General features: G+C 46.4%; 1 protein-coding gene and 1 long non-coding RNA gene across 4 annotated transcripts; one reads left to right on the top strand and one right to left on the bottom strand.

Moving 5' to 3' along the window:
• Window positions 1–565: 565 nt before the first annotated feature.
• LOC143694299 (uncharacterized) lies at window positions 566–2,471 on the top strand. Of its 3 annotated transcripts, XR_013182675.1 has the most exons (5): window positions 566–881; window positions 996–1,175; window positions 1,352–1,456; window positions 1,924–1,990; window positions 2,341–2,471. It is a non-coding gene; the product is annotated as an uncharacterized LOC143694299 (long non-coding RNA). The 3 variants fall into 3 exon arrangements; XR_013182676.1 differs by having other exon boundaries at window positions 1,399–2,398; XR_013182674.1 differs by having other exon boundaries at window positions 1,352–2,398.
• Window positions 2,472–2,508: 37 nt separating this feature from the next.
• Window positions 2,509–20,802, bottom strand: NAT10 (N-acetyltransferase 10). Its single transcript, XM_054635468.2, has 28 exons — window positions 20,574–20,802; window positions 19,009–19,100; window positions 18,463–18,634; window positions 18,048–18,170; window positions 17,657–17,718; window positions 17,301–17,415; window positions 15,823–15,930; window positions 15,169–15,302; window positions 14,706–14,799; window positions 14,243–14,341; window positions 13,141–13,277; window positions 12,925–13,049; window positions 11,832–11,982; window positions 11,347–11,443; window positions 10,322–10,438; window positions 10,120–10,221; window positions 9,940–10,014; window positions 9,381–9,497; window positions 9,075–9,208; window positions 8,562–8,610; window positions 7,778–7,871; window positions 7,571–7,681; window positions 7,093–7,265; window positions 6,254–6,373; window positions 5,573–5,671; window positions 5,130–5,203; window positions 3,958–4,041; window positions 2,509–2,936 (listed from the first exon to the last, which is right to left on the bottom strand). The coding sequence occupies exons 1-28, from the start codon at window positions 20,679–20,681 to the stop codon at window positions 2,843–2,845; spliced, it is 3,060 nt and encodes a 1,019-aa protein (XP_054491443.2). The 5' UTR covers window positions 20,682–20,802; the 3' UTR covers window positions 2,509–2,842.
• Between the last annotated feature and the right edge of the window lie 4,150 nt (window positions 20,803–24,952).

Below are 24,952 nucleotides of genomic sequence, written 5' to 3'. Positions count from 1 at the left end.
CGCTGGGGCCCCGCGCAGCCGCGCTGGGGCCCCGCGCACCTGAGCCGGCCCCGCCCCTCACACCTGAGCCGCCCCGCCCCTCACACCTGAGCCGGCCCCGCCCCTCACACCTGAGCCGGCTCCGCCCCTCACACCTGAGCCGCCCCGCCCCGCCCCGCCCGCGCCCGTAAATCCCGGTGGATCCACGCCCGCTCCGCTTTGTGTGATGGATGCTCATCCCGGGATGGGATGGGGCCGTCGCTAGAGCGCTGTGCGGAGCCCTGGGCCGGGGGCTGCTCCCGGTGATGCGCGGGGCTCGAGGCGCTGAGGTGGGGCCGGGAACAGAACCCGGGCCTGGGGATCTGGGTCCTGCCGGTGTCTGCTGGGGGTCCCGGGCTGAGCCGCTTCTCCCTCGCGGGGCCACAGCACCGAGGCAGGATTGGGGCTGGGATCAGGATCGCCGCGGGCAGAAAGAGCTGCTCCGGAATGGGCACGGACCGAGCCCGGCGCTGCCGCTCCCGCTTGGACCGGGGCTGCTCCCGCTGCTGCCGTGGGGAGCCGGGGCTGTGCCGGTGCCGGGCCCGGCAGGAGAGCGGCGCATTCCCGGAGCAGGCACTGGATTGCGGCTGGAAGCGGCCGGGGAGAGGGGACCCCCCGAGGCCGCCGGTCCCGGTGTGTAGGACCTGCCTCGGAGCCTCTCTCCCCGGGGGTGTGAGGCCAGTCCTACACAGCGGGACCCGCGGCACCGCTGCTCCGGCACCCCCTGAGCAGAGCAGGGCCCGCCTCCCGTCCTGCGCCCACCACATCCCTGGGACATGAGTGGAGCTGCAGAGCCACGGGCAGGAGCAGCTGCTCCAGGATAGGCGCTGTCCTGCTCCAGCTGCTCATTCAACACCTGCCAGGTGAGACCTGATGCCTTCCTCCCTCTTCCCCCGAGATCTGTGCAACTCACAGTCTCCAATGGCAAAATCTCTGTTTGTAAAATTCTAGTTGAGATGTTTAATCTGTGTTTCCAGGTCACAGGATATCATGAGATAGAAGGGACCCACAAGGATTATGAAGTTGATCTCTAAGTGAATGGCCCATCCAGTGACTGAACCCACAACCTTTGGTGTTTTCAGCACCCTGCTTAAAACAGCTGAGCTGATCTCTGGGTCATCTGGAATTCCAGGCTGGGAATTGGAAATACCAACAAGGTAATTCCTATGCCAATGCAGCTCCTTTTATGCTAATGCTGCTTTAAATGCCAGACCTTGGAACATCTGTGGGGCAGAGCTCTACAGCTGGCACTGGGCCATGGAGCAACACTGGTGAACTGATGTGTGACAGCACAAAACACTTCCAAATAACCCTGATTTCCTGCCCTTTCCAGGATTTTTCCAATAGCTGTGAAGGTACTTGTGCCATATCTCTTTCCAGGGAGAAACGAGCAAGACGAGTCCTGAGGGTTCCCTTGGTCCATGGCAGAATTGTTCTGGTGAGTGTTCACATCTGGATGTAGTGCTCCACGCAGAGCTGGAAGCTGGAATTCCAACAGGTTTTGGTGCAGTGTTCCCACTCATCTGCTGCCAGCTGGGAAGGGAAATGGAGTCAGACATAGAAATGGAGTCAAGTGGTACCTGTTACTCAGCTGTGGCTGCCCCATCCCTGGAAGTGTCCCAGGCCAGGTTGGACAGGGCTTAGAGCAACCTGGGATAGTGGAAAATGTCTCTGCTCCTGGCTGGGGGTTGGAATGGGATGAGTTTTAAGGTCCCTTCCAACCCACCCCCTTCCATGGTTTGACTGTCACCACCTCATCAGATCCTAGTCTGGAAGTGTGACACTTGGGAACAATCACACACTCCAGGTTTTTTAAGCTTAGGCCCCAAAATAATAATAAACTACTGTCAAAAAAGGAAAGCCAGGAATTCAAAATCATTCCCTGCCCCTGTTTCTTTTTGGTAGTTTTCCTGAGAAGAAAAGCTGCCCTTACCTCAGGATTTGCCAGGAAAAGGAGCTGTGAGATCTGCAGGTAAATACAACACAGCTGTGCCTCAGCTGCAGGGAGGGCTCTGTTCCAAACCCCCACAGCAAAAAGTCAGAAGGATATCAAGGCAATGCACCAGGGCTCTCAGGATTGGGATTGGGACACTCTATGGCAAAGCTCTGGCCTGGGTTTGAAGCCTCTGGAGTCTGAGAGGCAGCAGACCCAGAGTGACAGCCAGTCCCAGCTCCAGACTGGCACAGTTATTGCCAAGCTGATGGGAATTCAGTACTTGGCTGCTCAATTGGCCCCTGAGGTCAAAGAGGAGATCCCACAAGCAGGTTTTGGTACAATAGTGCTGATTTCTGCCAACCTGAACACAAAGCTTTCCACCGCAGCCAAGGGGCAGCTCAGACCAGCAGGGAGGCAGAGTGAGTGTGCAGTGACCAGCCAGCCCCAAATACAAAGCACATAAAAGCCCCCTCAAGCTCCAAAGGACCACCAGAACCAGCAGCTGCAGAGGTCAAGGTGAGTTGCAGTGCTAAAGCAGAGTAACATTTCTGTCCTTTGTTGTCCAAACTCTTGTTTAATGAACCACAGAACCATTAAGATGCAGGAAGTTTACAGATCTGCCCTCTTGGAATGGGAATTTTGGAGCTGCTCAAGCACCTTCATCATTCCAGTGCATTCCAGTTGCTCAGTCACCCTCTGCAGTCACCCTTCATATAAAAATCTTCACACAAACACTTGAGCGCTGCTCTTCCCACAATACAAACACTTGAAAAATGCCTCTAAGGATTTTTCTTCCCTCCAAAATAGTCTCTTGGTTTAGAGGAGAACAGGGCTTTTTAAGTACAGACCCAGCACTTGTTCATTCAAGTTCATTGATTGGCTTAGAAGTCATTTTTTCCTCTTCTGCTTTAGATCTTTAGTTTTCTTAAACTTCTTCTGTTGCTTGGGTCCTCGTGCTGTTTCTAGTTTTCTTTTCTTCTCACTGGAAAACAGGAAGAAAACATCTGTTAAAAATACATTGGATTGCCATCCTGCAGGGAAATTTTTGTTGTAATATAAGAGTGAGGGAGAAAATTTAAACTTGGTGCTAGAAAAAGCACAAAGAAGAGCCTGACTTAGATTTTATAGTGTCCTGAGATTCTCTAACGCAGAAGATCTTGATTTTTAGCTCTTGTCTTTGCTTTTCAAAACTTTATCTCTCCTACATGGGGCATCTAGATTTTAGAGTACCTAGAAGAGAAACTACTGATTGTTTTAAACATTCAATTTTGTCCCTGCACTGGATTCTGACTCAAGCCAACACAACAGAATTCCAAGCTCTGATCTATATCTTACAGCAACTGCTAAGACTCTCTCCTTCCTGGAAGGCTTTTGGAAACTTACAGCTTCAGCATTGATAGAAAAAACCATGAAAAGGTGGAACAGAGATCACATAATTACTTGAGCTGTCAGGCACTCCAGGAAGGGGAAATAAGTGAGCAGGAAAGTCTCAGCTATAAATCCCCAAGGAAAAATTTGGGAAAATTACATGCTGGGCATGGCAGAAGAAAGAAGATGGATAAGAATTAAGGAACTGCAGAAATACAGACATTTTTCCAGGCTAAAGCTCACATTTGAAAGAATTCTTTCCTGAATTTGCATTTTCTCCACTGGCACCTCCAGGTGCTCCCACTCAGTGTTAGATCCCAAAGCAAATTGGGCAGTCAGGTGGAATGAGTGACCTAAGGGAGGAAAAGTCCCAGCTTCTGTGTGGGATCAGGATCAGATCATCAGCAATAAAGTCAGAATTAGACAAGTTAATGAAGAGAGGACCACCCTTAGAGCAACACAAACACTGGGTAGTGGAGCTCAAAGCTGCTCACACCCCAATTCCCCCAGGAAAACTGAGGATCTAGCCAGGACACTGAGTTCACTTTTAACCCCTAGGCTTCACTCTTTTGGAAAACATTTAACAAAGCCAGCAGGAAGAGGAGAGACCTCTGGAATATTTCAAGTTCCTTTACCTTTTCAGGCTGACGACGGAAGCGTTCTGTCCTGCCTTGCTCAGCACCTCGTTCCACTCCTCATCATCCCCCCTGATAATGTACCTAAGTGGGAAAGGGGAGGGAAAGTCAGGTCAAATTGTTAGCACAGAGGAAAACAACATATAAAAGAGGTGTTTCTACTGTCAGGCACACACTACTCTGCAAACAAAGCCACTGTGCCAGCACCCAAGCAAATCTGATTTGGGAAACACACACCAAGTCAGGCTGGAAAAGCTGGCATGGGACAGCTTTCCTAAATCAGTCTGGGAAAAAGTGAAGAGCTTTTAAAAAGAGAAATAAAGACAAAAATTGCTACTCAAATAAGCTCATGTCCTGTGGCCCGTTTCTGGATGTTCGAGCACCCTGGAAATTACACCCAGATTTAAAGAGGCAAAGCAGTTGTGTAGTAAAATGGAGCAACTGCTCTCCATCTCAAGTTCTTGGAGGTTTGCAATAGATAAGGCTTTGTCCACAAAGCTGAACAATGTTGGATAAAGCCCCACAAGTTTTCTACAACCTGCATTGAAAAGTATTTAAAATAGATTTTTGTCTCTCTCTCCTCGTGGAGAACAAAAATCTATTTCTGGCTGAGGATAAAAAAAAAAAAAGGAAACACAGTCCAAAATGACAAAAAGGTATGCAGCACTATCAATGCTATAAAATAGAATTAATTTGAAAACATTCTAGTTGTATTATTTTCCTTATGTGACTGATTTGCAAGTCACTTCAAATCACATCCATTCTTGTCCTTTCTCCAAACATGACAACCAAAGATTCTATAATTCCTTTCACCAGATTTACCAGAGACCAATTTAGAGCCAAGCCAGACAACTTCCCTGGGACATCAGCACAGTGAGCAGTGTTCATAAGACAAAAAGTGGGAGGGGAGAGGGAAGAGAACCAGTGGCATCTGTAACTCCTGTTGCTCCAGAAAGACAGAAATCTGCTGACACTTAAGTAAAAGCTCTGGTTGCTTGCCTTTCTTGAGTTGATTTGGGTTTTTTTATGTTTCACCCACTGCTGACAATACACACTGGTTCTTGTTTACTGAGGGCTTACTGCACCTACAGCCTTGTGCACAAATCCCAGCAAGACCCAGCACTGCACCCAGGGAAAAACTGGATTTGAGACCCAGGCAGATGAATTCTTACTGTGTAAGGTCCATCTCCCTCAGCTTCATCACCTCCTGCTTGTGCTTTTCTTGGAATTCCTTTGCAGCCTCCTCCTGCAACAGGACAGCACAAGATGCTTTAGTTCCTGAGGGCAACACTGACTTTGTAATGAGAGGAAAATGCCTTTTCCCACAAATATATCCCCTAAAACAAATATCAGTTGGTTCTGCATAGCTTCTTTCTTTTATCTAATTGCATTTTATGTCATTTGTACACACAAACTTGTAATTTTCTGTGAAAACCCCACACTGCAGCTTAAAGCACAACTCCAGCTGCACATAATGCAAACCTGTCAGGTTTTAACTCCCTTACAGTGCCAAATGTGGTGTGGAACCCTTTCCATCCAAGAAAATTTAATGTTTCTGCCCTCAGGTGAACTCCCTGAAGTTTACATATGAACCAGGAATAAAGTTTGTAATTACCAAATCATCATTTAAAGATTTCAGCGTTGGCTCCATCACAACATCCTTTGTTGCTGCCATCTGCTCCTCCACAGCTTTTTCCTGGACTGTGTTGAAGAGCTGAAAATGAAACAAGCCAGCACATGTAAGACTTGGTTTTTAAAACACCATTTATCACCTCTACAATGAACTCCTAAATCCAGACTTCAGCTTTGCTATCCTAAACCTTAGAGAGAAAGAAAACCGGGAACCAGATCCAAAACTTGACAATTATTTCAGTGGATTTCAGGTCTACCTCTAAATAACACTGGGAAATAATAATTTTATTTTTTTCCAAGGAAAGCTGAGGAAAGGAAATGCCACCAATGCTCTGAACAATGGCTCAGGCAACAAGGATTGTCTGCTCAGCATTCTGGTCAGGGCACTTGAACATGGAAAACCATAAGATAAGCATTCTTATCTGGGAAATCACTACACAGAATCATTAAGTGGTTTGGGTTGGAAGGGACCTTAAAGATCATCCAGTTCCAAATCCCCTACCATGGGCATTTAAATCACTGCCACACATTTTCCACCTGGGATTTTCCCCACCTTGCCAAGAAGTTTATGGCCAGTAAGTGGGGATGTGTTAAGGATGCCCAGCACTGACCCAGCTCTCTCTTAGTGTCATATTTTCTATTAATTTTGGAATTATGGTCCTACCTGCACCACTTTGCGGATGATCCTGTTGAAGAGCCCCATCAATTGACTGCTGGGCAGTTCCAGCTCCTTTTCCAGCTGGTCCAGAGATTTATGCTGCAGGCCAATCCCTAGGAAAAGGGCCTGAGGAAGAGACAGGGATTTCAGCACAGAGCAGACAGACACACATCCCCATGTCTCGGGATCTTTTGCTGGTCGCTGTGACCCCGAGAGATGTTAAAAGTCTCTTTTCCCAGCCCGGTGCTTGAAGAATGAGTTGGAGCTCTTCATTTCTCACTCTCAAGGTTGTTTACTGCGTCTTATCATAAAAATTTTTCTCCTGTCCTGCTGAGGTCTGTCCAACAGGACAGTTCCAGGCACTCTGCCTGCCCCCAGGGCACTGTTATGTCTTTATACTAAAAACTACGTATACAATGTTTACAATTACTTTCCAATACCTATCACCTATGTCAGACAGTGAGCTTCTACTCTAAACCAGTCTAAAAGTGCCAACATCTCAGCAGAAGATGGAGGCCAAGAAGAAGAAGGAGAAAGGCTGGACACGCCCAGATCCCTCCATCTTGCCTCCTGAACCCCCATTCTAGAAACCCCAAAATCTACTTTTCCACCCTGTGATAACTTCACTATTATTCTACCGAAACTGTTGTGGCTTGCTGATCTTCATCTAAGGTTGGTAATTTGCTCCACGGGTCATAATCAAACCCACAGGTGTTCTGGGCTCTGTGCCAGGGTCTCTGGGCCCCCTGGCAGGGCTCTTGGCTGCTCTGGACAGCCAGAGGGATGTCCTGGGTTCCCACACCCGTGCTCTCCCCAAATCCTCGCTCCCCCCCACCCACACACACCGACTGTGCAGCAGAGAGGGAGATGTCTCCCATCTGGCCGAGGAAGAACATCCTGGCAATGGTGGGCACCATGTCCATGATGAGGTGGTAGTCCACCATGTTGCGGGAGTACATCTCCAGCCTCTTCAGGTCGTACGGGATGAAGGCTGACTCCAGCTCGGCACGGCTGAGGGCTGGTGGGGAGCAGAGAAACACAGCAAGGTTGGCAATGTTCCTCAGAGCACCCAGGACCTCAGTGTTTAGCATCTATTCAGGTATTTAGTATTTTTCCTTTGCCTTTAACAATTCACATTGGTTTTGCTGTTCCCTTGCTGCAGCAGAAAAAGCGTCTAGCCAGCACAGACACTAAAAGCCCACAGGTACCAAGTTATCCCAGAGGATTCTCCTGTTAAACATCTTGAGAAAACAGCAAACTGAGGTGCCAGGCTCCAGCCATGCTTTGCTATGCACTTACAGCTGTCCCAGTCAGGGTACTCACGTGCTTGGGGCTGCTGTTTGATATTTTTGTTCTGTAGAATATTCAGTGCCAAGGAGGGAGAGAAGGTGCTGAACTGGTAGGAAAGCAGGGAAAGGAAGCGCCTCCTAAAATCTACAGGGCAAGAGGACAAAATAAATTAGCCCAGTGGACCTCTTGAATAACAAACAGCCCAGAGGGCTCTTGCAGAGTCAGCAGGATCAGAGTTACCTTTCCAGAAGGCAGTGAGCCAAGGTTCCTGTTCAGAATCCTCTTCATTGAGCATCTTCAGCATGATGCAGGAATGCTCCCCTGTCAGGTCATTCTGATAAATAAGATACAGTTCTGTGATTCTGTGGTGGATTTCCCATCACCCCCATTTGAACCTTTTGCACTCTGTGCTCAGCTGAGGAAGGGAAATACCTTCTAAATCAACAACAACAAATGCATCAAATTCTATTTTGTTCCAAGGCAGTTCACAATTCATCTATGATCACTGATGAGACAGCATCAGAAAACATAACTGCTCTTTATTTCTTGCCATTAGTACTATGTTTATTGACATTGTTTTGGATGAGAAAATTAAGTTCAGACATTTCTGCTGACTAAATTAAATGGTTTCTAAAATTATCTTCAAGTTCTTGACAAATAAGTACATTTAACTTGCTATTTTTCCATATGCATGCTTTTCCAGCTACTGACCATGTCCACTTAATGGAATATCTATGAACTTCTAGAATTTGGTAAATCTCAGCTATTTTATCAATAACCACATTAATAGCCCTCAACAGCTCTAAATTGTTATGTACAAACTACTTGGAGGCCCACATTCACAACCCTAAAACTCTACTCCTTACCTATAGGCCCAAAGAACAAAAATGAACATAAACCAAGACTTAAAAGCAGCCTCAGCAAAGCTTCCTGCCCCAAACCCCTTCTCACAGAATCCACTGGAATGCATGGCCAGGGATTTCAGCAGGGCTGGACTTCCATTCAGGAACAGTGTGGTACTTACAGGGGTCTGCCTCAGATAAACTGGCACAAATCCAGCACGCTTCCAAAACCTGGGCAAAAGAGGGAACACACTGAGAATTATGGAGCTAAATAAGTCATAAATTGTGGTTAAATGCAATTTATCTGCTGTACAAGGACAGCTGGTGAGGAGCAAGCAAAAGTCTGTAAGACACACCAACAAACAGAGCAAATGAGCTTTCTGTCAGAAAGCAGCAACAGCACCCACCTGACTGAGGGTCCAGCTCAGGGGAGTGAAAAATTATGGCTGTAATGTCAAAAAATGCACAAACTTTCAAGGTGCTGTGAAAGGCATTTACATCAGTCAGGAAAAAAAACCACCAGCTCTGACGTCAGCAGCACCTCACATTTCTACAGGTCACAGGGAAGAGAATTCAACCCCTCCCTACCTATCACAGGTGTTCTTACTTCTACACCCTGGAAAAACTGGGCTAGTAAAGCTCATTATCTGTTTAAGAAGGGCAAGATGTAACTGGGAAAAAGAATCATGTCCTACTTGAGCAATCTGGGTGTCAGGCCATAAGACACCCCGAGATAGTCCAGGTGCTCAGCTTGTCTCTCACTCAGTTTGAGCAGCAAAGGGGGCAAATCTTTCCGGGGTGTCACAACCTCTTCTAATAAACCAACAGTCTGGAAAAGAAAAGTGGGAATGGGTTAGCAGCAATCCCCACAGAAAGCTGCAAATTAAAGCTCTTCTTCTCTGTGAAAATCAAACCTGAGTATTTCCTCCCTGCCGAGTGGAGACTTACAGGGGAAATTATGCAACTCAGCATGACAGAAAATAAAAAAAAAGTTACCATACCTCACTGCTCACAGTTGTGATTTCTTTTGGCTTTTGAACTGTTTCTTCTTCCAAACATGGGAATTTGCCTTCATAGTACATCTGCAGCAAAGTCAGAGCTCTGCTGCCATAGCCCATCTGTGAAGAAGCAACAACATACTGTAAGCAAAACCAGGTCTCTGATTTTTAATACAGGGCAACAACGTTCTCCCCTTAAACCCATTAACAATCAGCACTGCAGACATCACTCAGTGACTGCAAAAATGCTTCTTTTTGGCCACGTGGCAGCTCCAGGGAGAAGGACAGAACAGAAGAAATCAGCATCAGCCCTGGTAGTTCAGGGCTGTGTAGTAATTTTTGGGGCTTAACTCTGGCACTCAGAAAATGCCAAACACTTGGTAAGGTCACAGCAAATATCCCTGGATTGTGTACGGTGGCTCAGGATGCTCTGGGAGCACTGGTTTGGTGCCCTGAGCTTAAAATGCTAAGAACTGGAGGAGCTGCAATGTTTGCCCTGTTCTGAGCTCTGCCTGCAGAGCCATTTCCCTGGCCCCACCAGAGCTGGTCCCAGGTACTTTACCCCCTGGTAATCCGGGTGAACCGCGATGCGAACCACGCGCCCGCCGGAGAGGCCCCCGAAATCCGGATCCTGGAACTGCACAAGGGACAAAGAGCCCATTAAAGGACACAGCTGGGCACTCTGGAGGCAAGAAATACATGAAATACACCCTGGGTGCCAGTGCACAGCCAAATCACCCACCTGCTCTGAAATGGTCCAGGGGATAAGATCACCAGAGGCCTTCTTTCCCCTGGAGAGGCTGTTCATGATGGACTGGCGGGAGATCTCTCCCTCCATGCACACCTGCCAGGAAAGACACAAAACCATGAAAACAGACACACAAAATGCTGCCCCCTGCTACACTAGACCAGGATCAAAACTGACACTCGAGTCATTCTCTTACCTGAACAACAGCCAGGACTTCTGGTAAGGAATTCTGGGTGGGTGGAACAGGAGGCAAAAGGCAAAAGAGATGATGGGCAGGGGCATCAGAGAGCATCTGGAGGTCATTGGGGGAGTTCTGGAAGGTGAAGACATCAGAAAGATCAAAAACTGTCCAGAGAATCACAGAATACCCTGAGTTGGAAGGGACCCATCAGGATTGAGTCCAGTTCCTGGCCCTGCACAGGACAACCCCAAAAATGCCACAAATGTGCCTGAGAGTGTTACCCAAATGGCTATTCCATGAAGAGAGCTTCAAAGTCCAGCTGATTTCTAAACAATCTCTCTATTTTCCAAATTTAGAGTTATTAAGAAATTTGGAACTCATACAATGTTGAGGGATGGAGGAGTTCCCAGGCCAGCTCATGGTTGTCACATCCCCAGACAGCATTTGTTCTCCTCAAGGGAAACCTTGTGCTCTAATATGTACAAACCTGAACTTCCTATTTTCATACAGCTCCTTACCTCCCAAGTACCAAATCCTAATTTCATTTTTAAGCTTCTTAAGCTTTTAGAACTCAGTAGTTCAGCGCTTCTGGACTTCCCCACTCATATTTACATGACCAGATCAACCCTGGTCTTGAAACCTTGAGATGAATTATTCCTCTTTTCAGTCTCATAATGGAGAGAGAGAGAGAGAGGTCTCTCACTGCTCCTGATGAACTTAAGACCACCAGAACATGGTAAAGAGAACTGCAAATGAGGTTCAGCACTGATAAAATCCTGACAGGCTTGGAGGCTCATTTAGAATTTTAGTCTCCACTTTTTCTCAAGGCAAAAATATTCCAGACTATCTGGAAATCCAGTGTGTACAGCCAGGACTGAGGCAGAGATCTCAGAGAAAGGAGAACACAACTCTGTACACAACAAGAAGCCACAGAAGCAGTTGTGAAATCTCAATCAGGCTGTCATAACAAGCACTTCTGTCCCCAGAAAATTCCACACTGAAATTGGGAATGAAACTGGATGGAAGAAGCTCAAGCCTACCTTGTAGTGAGAAGCCACATAGAGGGCCATCAGCCTCTGCAAGAAAACTTCTGATGCTCTGTGGTAACAAAAGAGTGTGTCTCTATTTACATAGTATCTAAACACAGGGATTAAGGAAAAAAACCTCCTAGGGAACCAGGAAAAAGCTTCCTGTGGGGTTATTTTCAATATTTGGGCCACAAACTGGATTGTCTTCTTAGACTCCACAGCTTAATCTACAAGAATAAATTATTTTTGGCAGTGTTTGTAGCTTTCACACCCTTCACCTGTAAAGATAAACCTTTTGTAACTCCAACAAGGGCTTTCCCTCACGCAACCTTGCTTGAGGTTGTCTCTGCAGCAAAACTGGGGTTTGGTGATGTTCTGGCAGCACCCACCACCAGTGCCATGAGAGCTTAACTCCAGGAGCAAGGTTTTAGGGAAAAAACCGAGTGCTGAGCTTATCCCAGCTCTGAGCCAGGCTGAGAACCTTTCAGCAAGGATACAGGTCACAGGTGTCTGGCAGAGGGCAGCCAGAGATGATCCTGGTGATGTTGAGGCAGTCCAAGCACAGGAGATCATTCAGCCACTTCTCCACGGGGTCCCCAGGGGCGTACCTGATGGACTCGTGCAGGGACACCTCGTGCAACGTGCGAGCTGCAGGGGTTAACAAGGACACTCAGTGCTGGACAAGCACCCCACAGGATCCCTGTGCTCTGAGGGGCTCCCAGATCAGACAACTGTCAGATGCTGATTTTTCACCTCTTAAAAGCCTTCCATCTGAAACTTGTGAGGGAAAACCAGCAGAGCTCTGTCATTTCCCCACACAAGCCCCTTCCCACAGCTGTAAAGCACATGGATGGGTGGGACAGCCATGGCAGCAGTCCCAGGACACCCACAGGTGTGGTGTGGCCTGTGGGACACACAGGCCAGAGGTGCTGTTGTTGGGAAGGATGAAAGTTTGACAAGAAAGTCTCACAGATAGGTATGCTTAGCAGAAAGATTTTTAAATGTAGAATCTGAAGAAGGAATAGAGATGGAAGCAAGTTTTGATATAGAAGAAAAGAATTGCTGAGCCAGCCTTACTGGATAACCAAGGAGGCAAAAGGTATGTTAGTTAGAAGGGGTTTTTATGCAAAGGATAAACCCACCCCAAACAAGAAGATGTTTTTACCAAGCAGAAAGATAGCACAGGCAAACAAGTCAGCAAAGTTGAAAGTAGAAAAAAGGTCTCAGAATTTTCCACTGCAAGAAAACTGAATAACAACTTCTAGCTTAAACTGCAATGTACTAACTTTTAGTGATTGGAGAATAGTAACATGAATATGGTAATTATAGTAGTTATGATAGGCTAGAGATAATAGTTAAGGTATAGATTGGTTCTACTGTATAAAGATGCTCAGCAAAGAAAAGTATAGAATGCATTGTAACCAAAACCAAAGGGTGTCCAGGCCTGCCTGCAGCTGGAGCTGACAGCTGTGGGCACAGGCTCTGTCCTCCATGACCCTGGACTGCGGGAACCTCTTGGATGGAATAAACTGCATTTTAGAGAGCCACCTGGAGTCCTGCATCCCTCATTTCAGCTCTCACACGCTGTACCTGAGGTGAGCTTGGCAGTGGCTGTGGATTTGTTCTCTGCTGTCAGGGTCACCTGGCTCTGGGCACTCTGCTGGCGGAGCTGCTGGATGAGCTTCAGGGACAGCGACCGCCCGGTGCCCTCGTACCTGGGAACCAGGACACAGAGAGCCTGAAACAGGAACCACAGGAACCAGGCAGCTCTGGGGAGCCCCAGCAGAGTGGCTGCTCCAGCCTTACCCATTGATGGTGGAAGCCATGAACACCAGGTAAGGGCCCAGCAGGTTCTTCACCAGGGGCAGAGGAATGGCAGCAGCTTCGTCGATCACCACGAGCTCGGCCTGGCCCAGCTTCACAGAATCAGCAGGGTGGATGTACTGCAAAGGAGGGGACACTGTCACTGCCAGCAGCTGCCAGCAGGGAAACACCAGGGTTCACAAAACTGGGGCCTTGGAAAGCTCTTTGCTGTTCTCCTCAAACACCAAGCCAGAGACTGAGATGTGGAAAAGCAGAAAGTCAGGAGACGGTTTATGCTGCCCTAACAATGACAGGCTCACACATCTTGTTTGACACAACTCCACAAGAATTCATCTACAGAGGTGAGGAAAATAAAAGGAAATCTAATCACTAAAACCTCTTCCTGCACTGCTCCTGATGCCGTGAGAAGGCTGACCTAGAACAGAGGCTAGAAGGAGTTAAAGAATAAAGGAAGGATTTACTAAAAGGCCTCAATAGATCCACCCTGGCAGTACAAGAACCCAGCCAGGGCTACACCCAAGATGAACCCAAAATGGTCACAAAATGGACAACTGGTCATGAGGTCTCTCACTTTTATAAGTTCTGGCCCATTTGCATATTGGAGTCAATTGTCCAATTACAGCTTTAGGTTATGAAGTCCCATCCTTCTTGTTTTTCTCTCTTCAATTCACCACTGTTTATGCTTTTTGGGCCTGAGGCTGTAACAGCTCTCCTTGGTTCTCAAGCTGGAAAAGGAATTTTCTCTGTGAAGAGACCTTACTAACACTATGAAGCTCAGAGTTACACACTAAAGCAGCACAGAATCTGAAAAATGTGAAAGCTAAAACTTAAGGCATCACTCCTTTCACCTTCCTCTGCTTTTGTTTTGGGAGAAACCCACGAGGGAGCTCTGTAATCTATAAGTTATTCCCTGAAAGAGAGAAGGTGTTTTGAGGAAGTCACTCCCTGAAGATCTGCCTTACAGCAAAACCCACCAGGGCAGCTCCACATCACACAGAATGAACATGCTGAAAATCAAAACAACTTCAACATTGGCAAAAACTACAGCCAGGAGCAAAGCTGGAAAGGTAAGAATGCCAATTACCTGGATGGTCTGCCTGTGCTCCTTGAATACATTCACTCTGACCACTGCCTTGTTGAACTCTGGATTTAAGGACTGAACAATCTCATAGTCCAAGTGCTCCTGGAAAATAACATTTTTAAACAATATAAAAAGCTAAGATCTAAGAAAAAAAATAATTTACCATCATCATCAAAATAAGCTCAGACACTGTTATTTCACATTCTAATAAAAAATTCTTATAGAAGCTTCAAAGGCCTGAGAACTGGGAAATTATTTACTGATGTTAAAATCTGCTTCACAAAGAAAGTGGTTTACCCTGCTTAAAGACAGAGAAAGAAACACAACTCTACCATGATTCCTTTTCTTGCAGAACATGGTAAAAAAGGCTGGTAGCAAACATATGTAGCCAAAAGCACTGATGAGGTGTAAAACTTCCTAAGCAGGAATGCTTTGAAAATATTGTAAAATAGTCTGCTCCCCTCACCTGATACTGCAGTGCATCAAAGCCTTTAAATATGAACTCAAAAAGAGTGTGAAGGTTGTCAGGGCTGGGAGATGTGACAAAGATATTGGAGTAACTGCAGAGAAAAAAAACAAAACAAGAGCTGAATGATTTTTCTAACAAATTTTACCACATGAGTACTAAACAGGATGGGTTTTTAATAAGAGGGGTTGACTTTACCTAACAACCAAAACACAGCAGATTCCTACAGACAATAATCTTGATTTATGTGTGATTATTTTGAGTTTTAAGAAAAATTTGACCAAAAGATAAAATCTCGTCAAGATATAATCTTATATCAAAAGATACAAGATTAAAAATGAGGGATTTAAGATTGGAAATTACAAACATATTCCAATCCTGTCATCTTGGTTGTGTTTAGAGTTTTTTTTTAAACTCAAGGATGCAGATAAGGCCTGGGGGATTGGAGAGGGAGATCACTCACCCAAAAGCCACTGCTCCAGCAATGGCCAGCCCCAAAGCAGCAGATTTCCCTCGTCCCCTGGCTGCTGTTAATGCCACAGTGCTCCTCAGGGTCTTCTCAGAAATGGCTTCAATGAATTTTAGAACTGCTTTTGCCTGAGGATTAGAAAACCCCCAGAAAAGAGAGTTTGTTTCCCTCACTCTGGGACCTGCCCCACCCAGAGAAGCTCAGCTCTGGCCAGCACACCTGATGCCTTGGGGAGGCTGGCCTAGAACAGAGGCTGGACAGAGTTAAAGAATAAAGCAGGGATTTATTAAAATGCCTCAGTGGATCCACCTCGGGCAGCACAAGAGCCCAGCCAGGGCTACACCCAAGATGAACCCAAAATGGTCACAAAATGCACAACCAGTCATGGGGTCTCTCACTGTTATAAGTTCTGCTCCATTTGCATATTGGAGTCAATTGTCCAATTATAGCTTTTCTCTCTTCATTCTGCCATTGTTTATGATCTTGGGCCTGAAATTTGGATAATTTATCCTTGGTCTACCTACCTTGTTTTGTCTCCCTGCTCTGTGAAGAGAGCTTACTATCCCCTACTATGAAGCACAGAACTACACACTAAAGCAGCACAGAATCTGAAAAACATAAAAGCTGAACCTGAGGCATCAGACCAACCTGATCCAGGGTTTTGCAGCCATCCACCAGCACTCCCACAGGCTGTGTGTCCTGCAGGCTCTCCTTCAGCTCCCTCAGCTCCAAGTCCTGAGGCCCCAGGCTCTCCTCCTGCAGAAACACAGCAGGATGAGCCAAGGGTATTTCAGCACAATTTTACCTTTGTGGTGTCTTCTGACGCCTTTGGGCAGGCAGAGAAAAGGATCTCAAAGGAAAAGGTAGCACAAGAATGTATTCCCCAAAACCATGAGAATTTCTATGGACAGACATGTATTTAATACTTAAATTTCTAGGCATCTTCAGGAGAATGGTCACAAAGAGATTCCCCAGTCCTGACTTCCCCAGGTTTGGAAGGGAAAAAAGGGAAGGATTTTGCAATACATAGTAATTACAGAATGGCATTGATAGGAAAAACAGATTAAAGAAGAGTTCTCTAAATAATTTAATTAATTTTTTAGTCTTTGGACATTCATGATCTTTGTTACACTTCTCACATGCAGTGTCCAGGCAGGGGGAAGAACTACTCCAGCACCAATACAAAAAAAAAAAAAAAAAAAAAAAAAAGCCCATAAAAATTTTTTAGAAAATTAGAAAAATTAAAAATAGCCAAACAATAAACTTGGACACAAACACAACCAGTTTTAGATGGGAATGAAGGCTGATTTTTCTGGTTGTCACCTAAAATTCCAAAGGCACCAGCCTCTCCAGCCAACAGATAAGCATTTGTGCTGCTGTCAGTGTTGTCCTAATGATTAAAGGAGGTTGGTTTATTTATTTATTTTTAAATAAATGAATAAACCAATTAGAAAGCACTATTAGAATGTTTTTACCATCTCTGACAGAAGCTGAATTGGTTATTTCTTAGGCCACACAGCACAGTTTAAATGCTTCAAGATTTCTGTTTAAAACTGGTTCCACTTTACTGCAGTCTACAACTGGAAGTGATAAAAGGATACACTTCTAAGAGTGCAAATATGTGTCTGGATTATCCTCAGGGAATTCTTCCTGGAATGTGACATGTGTAACTCAGAAACTGAAACAACTGCCACAGCTTCCAGCTGTGTCATGAGCCTGCAATATACTTATTTCCAAAGTGCTCTCCCACCCTCCAAATGCCAAAGAAGTATTTTTATTGGTCTTGTCCCCTCTGTCCATCAGCTTGAAATCCCTCCATGCAACCACAATCAAGCTCCACCTCACTGGGCTGAGCAGTACGGGAAAATTAATAAATATGGGCAAGCACAAAAAGTGATAGGACAGAAAATTAAAAAAAAAAAAAAAGCAGAAAATAGAAAAAACAGCTCCCAAGCTTCACCCACGTAATTTTTGCAGAACGTTCTGCTTCCTCTCTGCAATGCCATCCTTCGATAAAAATCGGGGTGAAATAAAACAAAACCATTCCCTGTTTTTAAGTCTTTAACACTCTGTGGCCAACTCAGAGGGATTTGTGGCAGGGCAAAGGGCTGGGATCACTCACTGACCTGGGACTGGGGGGGCAGAGGAGTGATGTTGGCAGCATGGCTGGAGATGGGCAGGATGTTCAGCTGGTCATCGATCACCAGGCAGGTCTTGCACGAGGCCAGGGACAGAATGAACCTGGGCAGGCAGAGAAAACTCAGGAAAATCACCAGCAGCACTCCCTGGTGGTTCAGCTGAACTCTCTTCTAAACACAGAGAATTCACAGCTCCCCACAGCTGAGCTGCAAGTCCAGCTTCCAGGAAAAGGCCTGTTCCAATGCAGACCTGTGGGATGTTTTCCCATCAGGAACAGCCAGTGCTGCTCCTGGTGCTTTCCTTGGGCTGCCAGCCCAGCTCCTCTGCACTCTGAGCCACTCACCTCTCATTGAACCTCCCCACCACATCCTGGTGGGCCTCAGTCCTGTACCGGGAGTGAACGTCCTGAAGGAAAAAGGGAAGAAAACAGAAAGAAAATGTGACAGTGACATTTACAGGATTGTGACCCCTTCTTTCCCACTCCTGTCTCTCCATTTCCATCCACAGCACATCCCAGACAGGATCCTGACTTTGTGGTGAAACACCCACATCTGCAGCATTTCAGAAATGCCTGAGTGTAACAAACCCCATCCCATCTCCTCCCACTCCTGAATGAAGGAGCAGGAAAGATGATGGGAGGAGGATAACAGCCCACAATAGAATCAATAAACACCCACCCAGTATCACCTCAATGCAGCTGCTGGTAGAGAACAGACCCACTGTGCTGCACATACCATGGTCATTGTATAGAGCTGCTTCAGGGAGTTCATAGTTCTCAGCAGGATCACCACAATTCCACCACCTTCCACTGTCTCCACAGTTCTGGCCAGCAGGTTTGGAGTCAAGGCTTCAAAATCCTGGGCAGTAAAAAGAATTTCAGAGTTGCCCAGAGTCCAGCAGAGCAGCTGGCTCCTACTGAAAGGCACAGAAAGCCTAAAAGCTTTATTCCTCCAAGTTTAATTCCCACTGAAATCTGCACTAAGCAATGCCCTGCTCCAACTCCTACCAATGAGGCCACCTCACCCTCACACCACTCGTGAGGGAAAAGCAAGGCCACCAAAACTGCAGTGACAGAAGCAACAAACCCCATTCCTGCAACATTTCAAGAGATTATTGTAGAGCCCTTTAGGGAGCCAAGGCCCTCCTGACCTGAAGGACACACATTCCAAAGGTGTTCCCCAGGATCTTGTGGGTCTCGTTGTAGTAGCAGTAGCGGATGTTTGTGGCTGCAATGAACAGCTCAAAGGGATCATCATCCTTGATGTTCAGAGTTCCACTCTTAATCTTCTTCTGGAGCTGCCTCATCCTCTTCTTCCTGTGGCTGAAGGGGAAAAAACCATACAGGAGTTTTCTTGGGGAAGGGTTTGAGGGAAGCGTGCTCAGGCTGAGCCTAGAAGTCAGAGCTCAGTCCTAAGTATGACTGAGGCGAAACAGATGAGGAACCCAAGTTTTGAGGTTAAAAAAGGTTAAAAAGGGAGTTTGGCCCAGGGCAGCAGAGTCAGTATTGGAGCTAAAGGAGAAAAAACAGAGGTACTTTCTGTCAGTGCCAACTCTCCTATGGAAGCCACATTTCACTCCTGGAAGAGCAGATTTCCCCCAGCTGCTCCAGGAACAGCCCTGGCTTCCCCTCCCAGCCCTCCCCTCAGCCTGCAGCCCTGGCTGCCCAGGGAGCAGCAAGATCCAGGGCTCTCTCACCTGCTGAAGCCCAGCTCCTTCTTGTAGCACCAGAGCACAGAGGGCCTGGCCTTCACCGTGGCCTTGGACAGCATGTGGTGGAGGATGACGACCTGCCAGGGCACAGAGCACTCACAAACAGCTCTCAGGGAACACCACAAAGCAAAGTGTTCTTCTAAACTTGGTTTTACAGCTGCATTTCCACCGTGGAGAACAGAGGGGTCCCTTGGCAGGAAGTGAAGCTGTGACTGTGCCTGCTCCAGGGCTGCAGGACACTGGGTTTTACCTCCTGTGTCCTCAGCTCCCTTCTCTGCCAGCACCAACACTGATAATTCCAGGCTAAACACAGTTTTGTCTCTTATGGATAACCCATTCATATGGATTCTCCACAGAGGGTTTCAGTGAACACCACCAGAGCCGGGAGATGCCAGAACCCATCAGTAAATAATGCCAACATTCCTCTACTGCCACCTGAATAATTCCTTCTTTTCCAAGGTGTTTTTTTTTTTTTTAATAATTAGTTAATTTTATTTGCCCACAGACAAGAGATAAATTAATTGTCAGTTACACAGCAGTTAGAACAGAACAGCAGCAGGAGCAGGGCAGGGATTGCTCCCCTCTGCTCAGCACAGGGCAGGGAAAAACCCTGGGCTCAGTTTTGGGCCCCTCATTGCAAGACAGACACTGAGGGGCTGGAGCATGTCCAGGGAAGGGAATGGAGCTGGAGAAGGAGCTGGAGCACCGGGAATGGCTGAGGGAGCTGGGAAAGGGGCTCAGCCTGGAGAAAAGGGGGCTCAGGGGGGACCTTATTGCTCTCCACAGATCCCTGATGGGAAGGGGCAGCCAAGTCAGGCTCTGCTCCCAGGAACAAGAGGAGAGGAAATGGCCTCAGGCTGTGCCTCAACCTCAGGGAGGTTGAGGTTGGTTTTAAGGCAAAATCTCTTCCCTGAGTGGGCTGTTAAGTCCCCATTCCTGCAGGGATTAAAAAGCCACGCAGATCTGGCACTTGGGGACATGGGTTAGTGGCTGCTTTGTCCCTGCTGGACTCAGCGATCTCGGAGGGCTTTTCCACCCTGAACAACTCTGTGATTTCGTGAATAAACTTGTCCTAAACCACCGTGGGTTTGCCGAACTGTTCTTTCCCTCCCCCCTCGAAAAACACAAGGCCGGAGTCCCCGAAGAAAAACGAGTTTAGCACTAAATTTCCTCCACACAACTTCACCGAGCAGGTTCATCTCCGAGACAACTCAAAGCCCACTCCCAGAGAGAAACCACCACAGGGCAGAACCGAGGGGAAAAAAAACCCCAGCTGGCCGGAAAGTTTAACAGTTAAAAAACAAGTTAAAAACCAAACCAAGCCCACAAACCGCAGCCTGTCCTGAGCTTCACTGTCGTTCAGGAGCTTCTCAGCCAGGAGATGCCTCGGGGGGGTCTCACACACCATTTCCAGCCCCGTCCCTGCGAGTTCCCTCCCCTCAGGCCCCGCTGCTCTGCCTGGGGCTGGCAGGGTTCAATTCCCGCTGGAGCAGAGCGGAGCAGTCCCTGAGGGACTGCGGCAGGCCCGGGCGGCTCCGGCACGGCCGTACCTGGTCCTTGCCGCGGTCTCCCACCACCACGAACAGGCTCCGCTGCCGCTCCGCCACGCCGTTCTCGATGAGGACGCGGATGCGGTTGTCCACCTTGCGGCGCTGCATGGCTGCGGCTCCTGGAGCTCTCCCGGAGCTCTCCCGGCTCTCTCTGTCCGCTCTCCCGGCTCTTTCTCGTGTAGCTCTCCCGGCTCTTTCCCCGCGGCTCCTCCCCGGCCCCGCTCCCCCCGCACCACGTGGGAGCCGCCTGGGCCCGGCCGCGAGCGCCGCGCAGTGTGGGAGGACCCCGGGGCTGCCCGCGCCGGCCGCCTGCGCGACCCAGGTGTATTTCTAAATACGCATTTCTGTAAAATCACACCTAAAACACACACATATACACTGCTCTGTGTGTCGAGCTCTCAAGTAGAGTAACTGAAAGTAGCTTTCCACATGGGAAGGACTTCTGTGCCCAGCCAGCTCCCAAAATCCCTGCGAGACACGGAGCAGCCCCTACCGCCCACTGCTTTCCTCTTCCTTTGTCCTTTCCTTTCCTCCTTTCCTTTCAATTTCCTTTCCTTGAAATTTCCTTTCCTTTCCTTGAAATTTCCTTTCCTTAAAATTTCCTTCCCTTTCCTTGAAATTTCTTTGAAATTCCCTTCCCTTATTTTTTTTTATGATTTATTTTGATTTTTTTGATTTATTCTAAACAAATCCTGCCTGTGACCCCTCCAGGCGTGTGGGCACAAAGAGCAAGTTTTATAAATTTGAAAATTTTGATTTTTATGAAGATAATTCCATTTCCACAACTGCCAACTGAGTCTGGGTGGCCTTTGCTCCTGGGGGAGAGGGAGAGATGACAAAACCATATATATATATATATATACACAAATATATATATATATACACAAATATATATATATATATATACAAATATATATATATATATACAAATATATATATATATATATATATAAAAAATCTATATAAATATATATATACACAAATATATATTTAAAACAATATATATATATATATTTAAAAGGGCATTTGGAGCTAGTTTTCCCAAGGAAACAGGAGTGCAGAGACCAAACAGAACACATCCAGGAAAGAACAAATCTTTAGGATTCATTGTTTCAGGACACTCAGCCATCCCCCAAGGAATATCAATGTCGGGAATCCTGCTCCTCAACAAGAGGAGGGAGCTGCTGACATTTAACTCTGCTTCTTAATAAATCCACCAGAGCTGTTGGAAAGTTTTCCCTACAAAATCCCAAGCTGCACAACCGTGGAGCAGCAAGAAAATGATTTATCAACCTGAGCTGAAATTCCAGTAAGGTTTCAGAAACATGGAATTTTATTCTCAAGCTGTTCTAACCTTTCAATACCAAAGTTGAGCCCGGCTATTTGCATAGATAGATTTATTCTTAGCTTTGAATACTGCTTTTTTTTTTTTTTTTTTTTTTTTTACTTGAACATTCAAACAATGAAGTATTCAAAACCAAGTGACAGCGTAGGAAAAATGTGTTTAATACCACTGGATGTATTTGGGGTTGTTTCAAAACATAACAAAAATATGATAAAAATACTGAATTAATAATCATAAAGGCTGTAGAACAATTTTCTTTTAGGTGAACCCAGTTAAACCCAGTCACTGAGACAAAACCACCAATGCAACAGAAGTGTAGCAAGACAATCCCTTTAGGTATGAAATATTTGCTTAAAAGGGAAGGACATAAAACATTTAAATAGATTTATTTGTCAAGTGTTTACATAAGCCATGGACCAATTTGTTTCCAACGCTGAGTTTAAGAACTGCAAAGACATATATACAGGTATGTTTAAGGCCATCAGAAAATTTAAACCTGACAACAAACTAAAAATTCTCAACACTTATTTTATGTGCTAGAAGCATTACTAAAATTCATTCTAAAATCCAAGAGCTTCAAAAGAGGAAGTACATTTTCATTTCTTAAAAGTCTAACAGATATTTCCTAAAATTTAGCTTGAGACCAAAATTCCAGGTGTCCTCTTGATCCTTCCTTGGGTAGAAATGGGCCAGCAGGGTTGGAAGCGAGCCAGTGACACCCTTCTGACTCTTCTATGAGTATTAGAAGAGAGGGGAAGAGAATCTTGCTTTTAATAAAACTGCAGCAAGAGCAAAAAAAAGTTAAATTCAGAATCAAATGCCAAGTTAGCCTCTAGTTTTCCTAATGCAGATATCCTACATGCTAGTCTAAGTGGCTTTTAGGAAGTGGATTTTGGAAAATAGATTTCTTTCCCTCCCTTAAGGCTGGAACCAGAGAGACACAAATTTTAATAGCATTCTATTCAAAAAGCCTCTGAAAGTGGTTCACAGAATAGCACCTCTGCCCTTAGATGAACAGTCTAGAAAAGGAAGTTTCCCATCACACTCTCCACATCACACCAAAAATACACTTCTGAAGGGCCTTCCCCACCTCCCTCCCTCTGCAAAAATGGCCAACAGGAAAATGTTGCAGTTTAAGCAATTATTCCTCTCCACGACTGAGAGTGTGCTGGCAAAAAGAAAGGAATGTTCCCAAAGCTCCCTTCTTTTTGTCAAAGTCAAAAGGTCCTTCCCTGAAGTTGTGCCACTGCCTCCACGACAGCCAAGATCAGACCAGACCAATGGAGGGCTCAGATGCATTTTAACAAATTCTCTCATTTCAGGAAAAACACCATTAGAAGGGAGCTTCCAGCAAACTCCAGACAATAATCACAAATATATTTAAGGCCAGATTTAAATAAGGAAATTGTCCTCTGAGTTCAACAGGGGAGTTTTATTGTCTGGGCTTATTTCTTCCTTGCTCTCCAGATGTTCTGGGCCATCAGTGAAGGACACCTGCACCTTCCCAGCACATCCCTGCAAGTTCCCTGCTGCCAGCTCAAGTGAAGGGAAACCTTTTAGTCCCATCCATGCTCAGTGCAGATGGAAAACTGGAGAAACAGGTGCCCAGATTTTAGGAACTAAACCTGCCTCCTTCACACAGTGACAAACCTCAGCTCCAGCTCAAGCACCCATGCCAATACTTTGCAATAAACTTCACCCAAGAACAGTTTCACATCAGCAAGAGGGACCGTCTGGATTTCCCAGGATGTGACTGCAGCCTCATGAACAGGGTGAGGGGAGTATCAAGATTCTTCCAACCAACTGGTTCTGTATCTTGCTCTGCTGCACCACAAAGATTTTGCCCTATTTGTTCTTAATCATATGAATTTTAAGAACTTCAGTATAATTGATCATCTTTGAGGTATTTATCTGCAGTTAGAGCCTCTTCAGTAACTTCTCTCTACTCAAATGCCATTTGGGAGAAAGGGAAGCTTGATCCTTTCTCCAAAGACCTGGAACACAACCAATCTTCCTAAAATCTTAAGGTTGGTGGGACATTTTGAGAAGACACATTTTTAAGGACGGGGGTTCTCTGAGAGTTAAGGCCCAGCAGGATACATTGCCTGGTTAAGTAACAAAAGCCAACAATCCTCTTCCAACTACTCTGCCTGATGATTCAGAGATTGCTGCATACAAAAGACAGGATCTGGGGAAGAAAACAGGGGATAAGGGATGTTTAGAACCCTCTCCACAGCAAAATCCCTAAGCTGCACTGGTGAACTGTTCTTAGAAAACAGCCTGTACACAGCAGAAACACAGGAGTAAAATTCAGGAGCAGGCTGGCCTCAGGTACAAGACAACAGCTCATGATTTCTGGGTCAGCTTTCACTAAGGAGGATGCCTAGGAAGGATCCAAATTTCCCAGACACAATAACAATCCATAGAAAGATCTGAAATACTTCAGGGATTTAAAAATCACTTGCTCAGAAACCCTTGAACTGCAGCCGAGAGGAAGCAAGAGGCTGAAGGCAGAAGTTTGAAGTTTGGTCTGACAGGCTCAGCCCCAGCCCTGTCCCAGCCCCAGGATCACACCCCAGCTGCTCATGAACAAACAGCTCATCCCTGCATCCACAAGGGGCTAAGGGGCTCAGCAGCAGAGCCAGCCCCAAAGTGCCACAGCTTTGCTTCAACATAAACTTCTGGCAACAGTCTTTGCTCTAAACAGGACCTTTTCCAAAAGAAACCCACCTAGGAGTGCTTGGGATCTGGAGGGAGCTCAGACTAGAGCCAAGCCATGGAGCAAAAACTGAGAGGTGCCCTGAGCAGGCCAGAGGAGCAGGGAGGGCTCTGGGTGCACAGGGTGACTCCAGCTGATGTTTCAGGACTTTATCACACCACGGTGGAGATCAAAGGGCTCCGTGCAGATTCCCAGCTCACATCTCAGGGACTTGTTCCACCTCTCCTCTAAAGGCCACTGGCATACAGGAGGTTTAAAAACTTGTCTCTCTATGAAGAGGCCCAGTGTTTTATTAATAAATTCAAGTTGGGAAAA

This window comes from Agelaius phoeniceus, chromosome 6 (genome assembly GCF_051311805.1).
Source record: "Agelaius phoeniceus isolate bAgePho1 chromosome 6, bAgePho1.hap1, whole genome shotgun sequence".
In the NCBI taxonomy this organism is placed as follows: domain Eukaryota; kingdom Metazoa; phylum Chordata; class Aves; order Passeriformes; family Icteridae; genus Agelaius; species Agelaius phoeniceus.
This window is presented reverse-complemented; position numbering and strand designations above follow the sequence as displayed.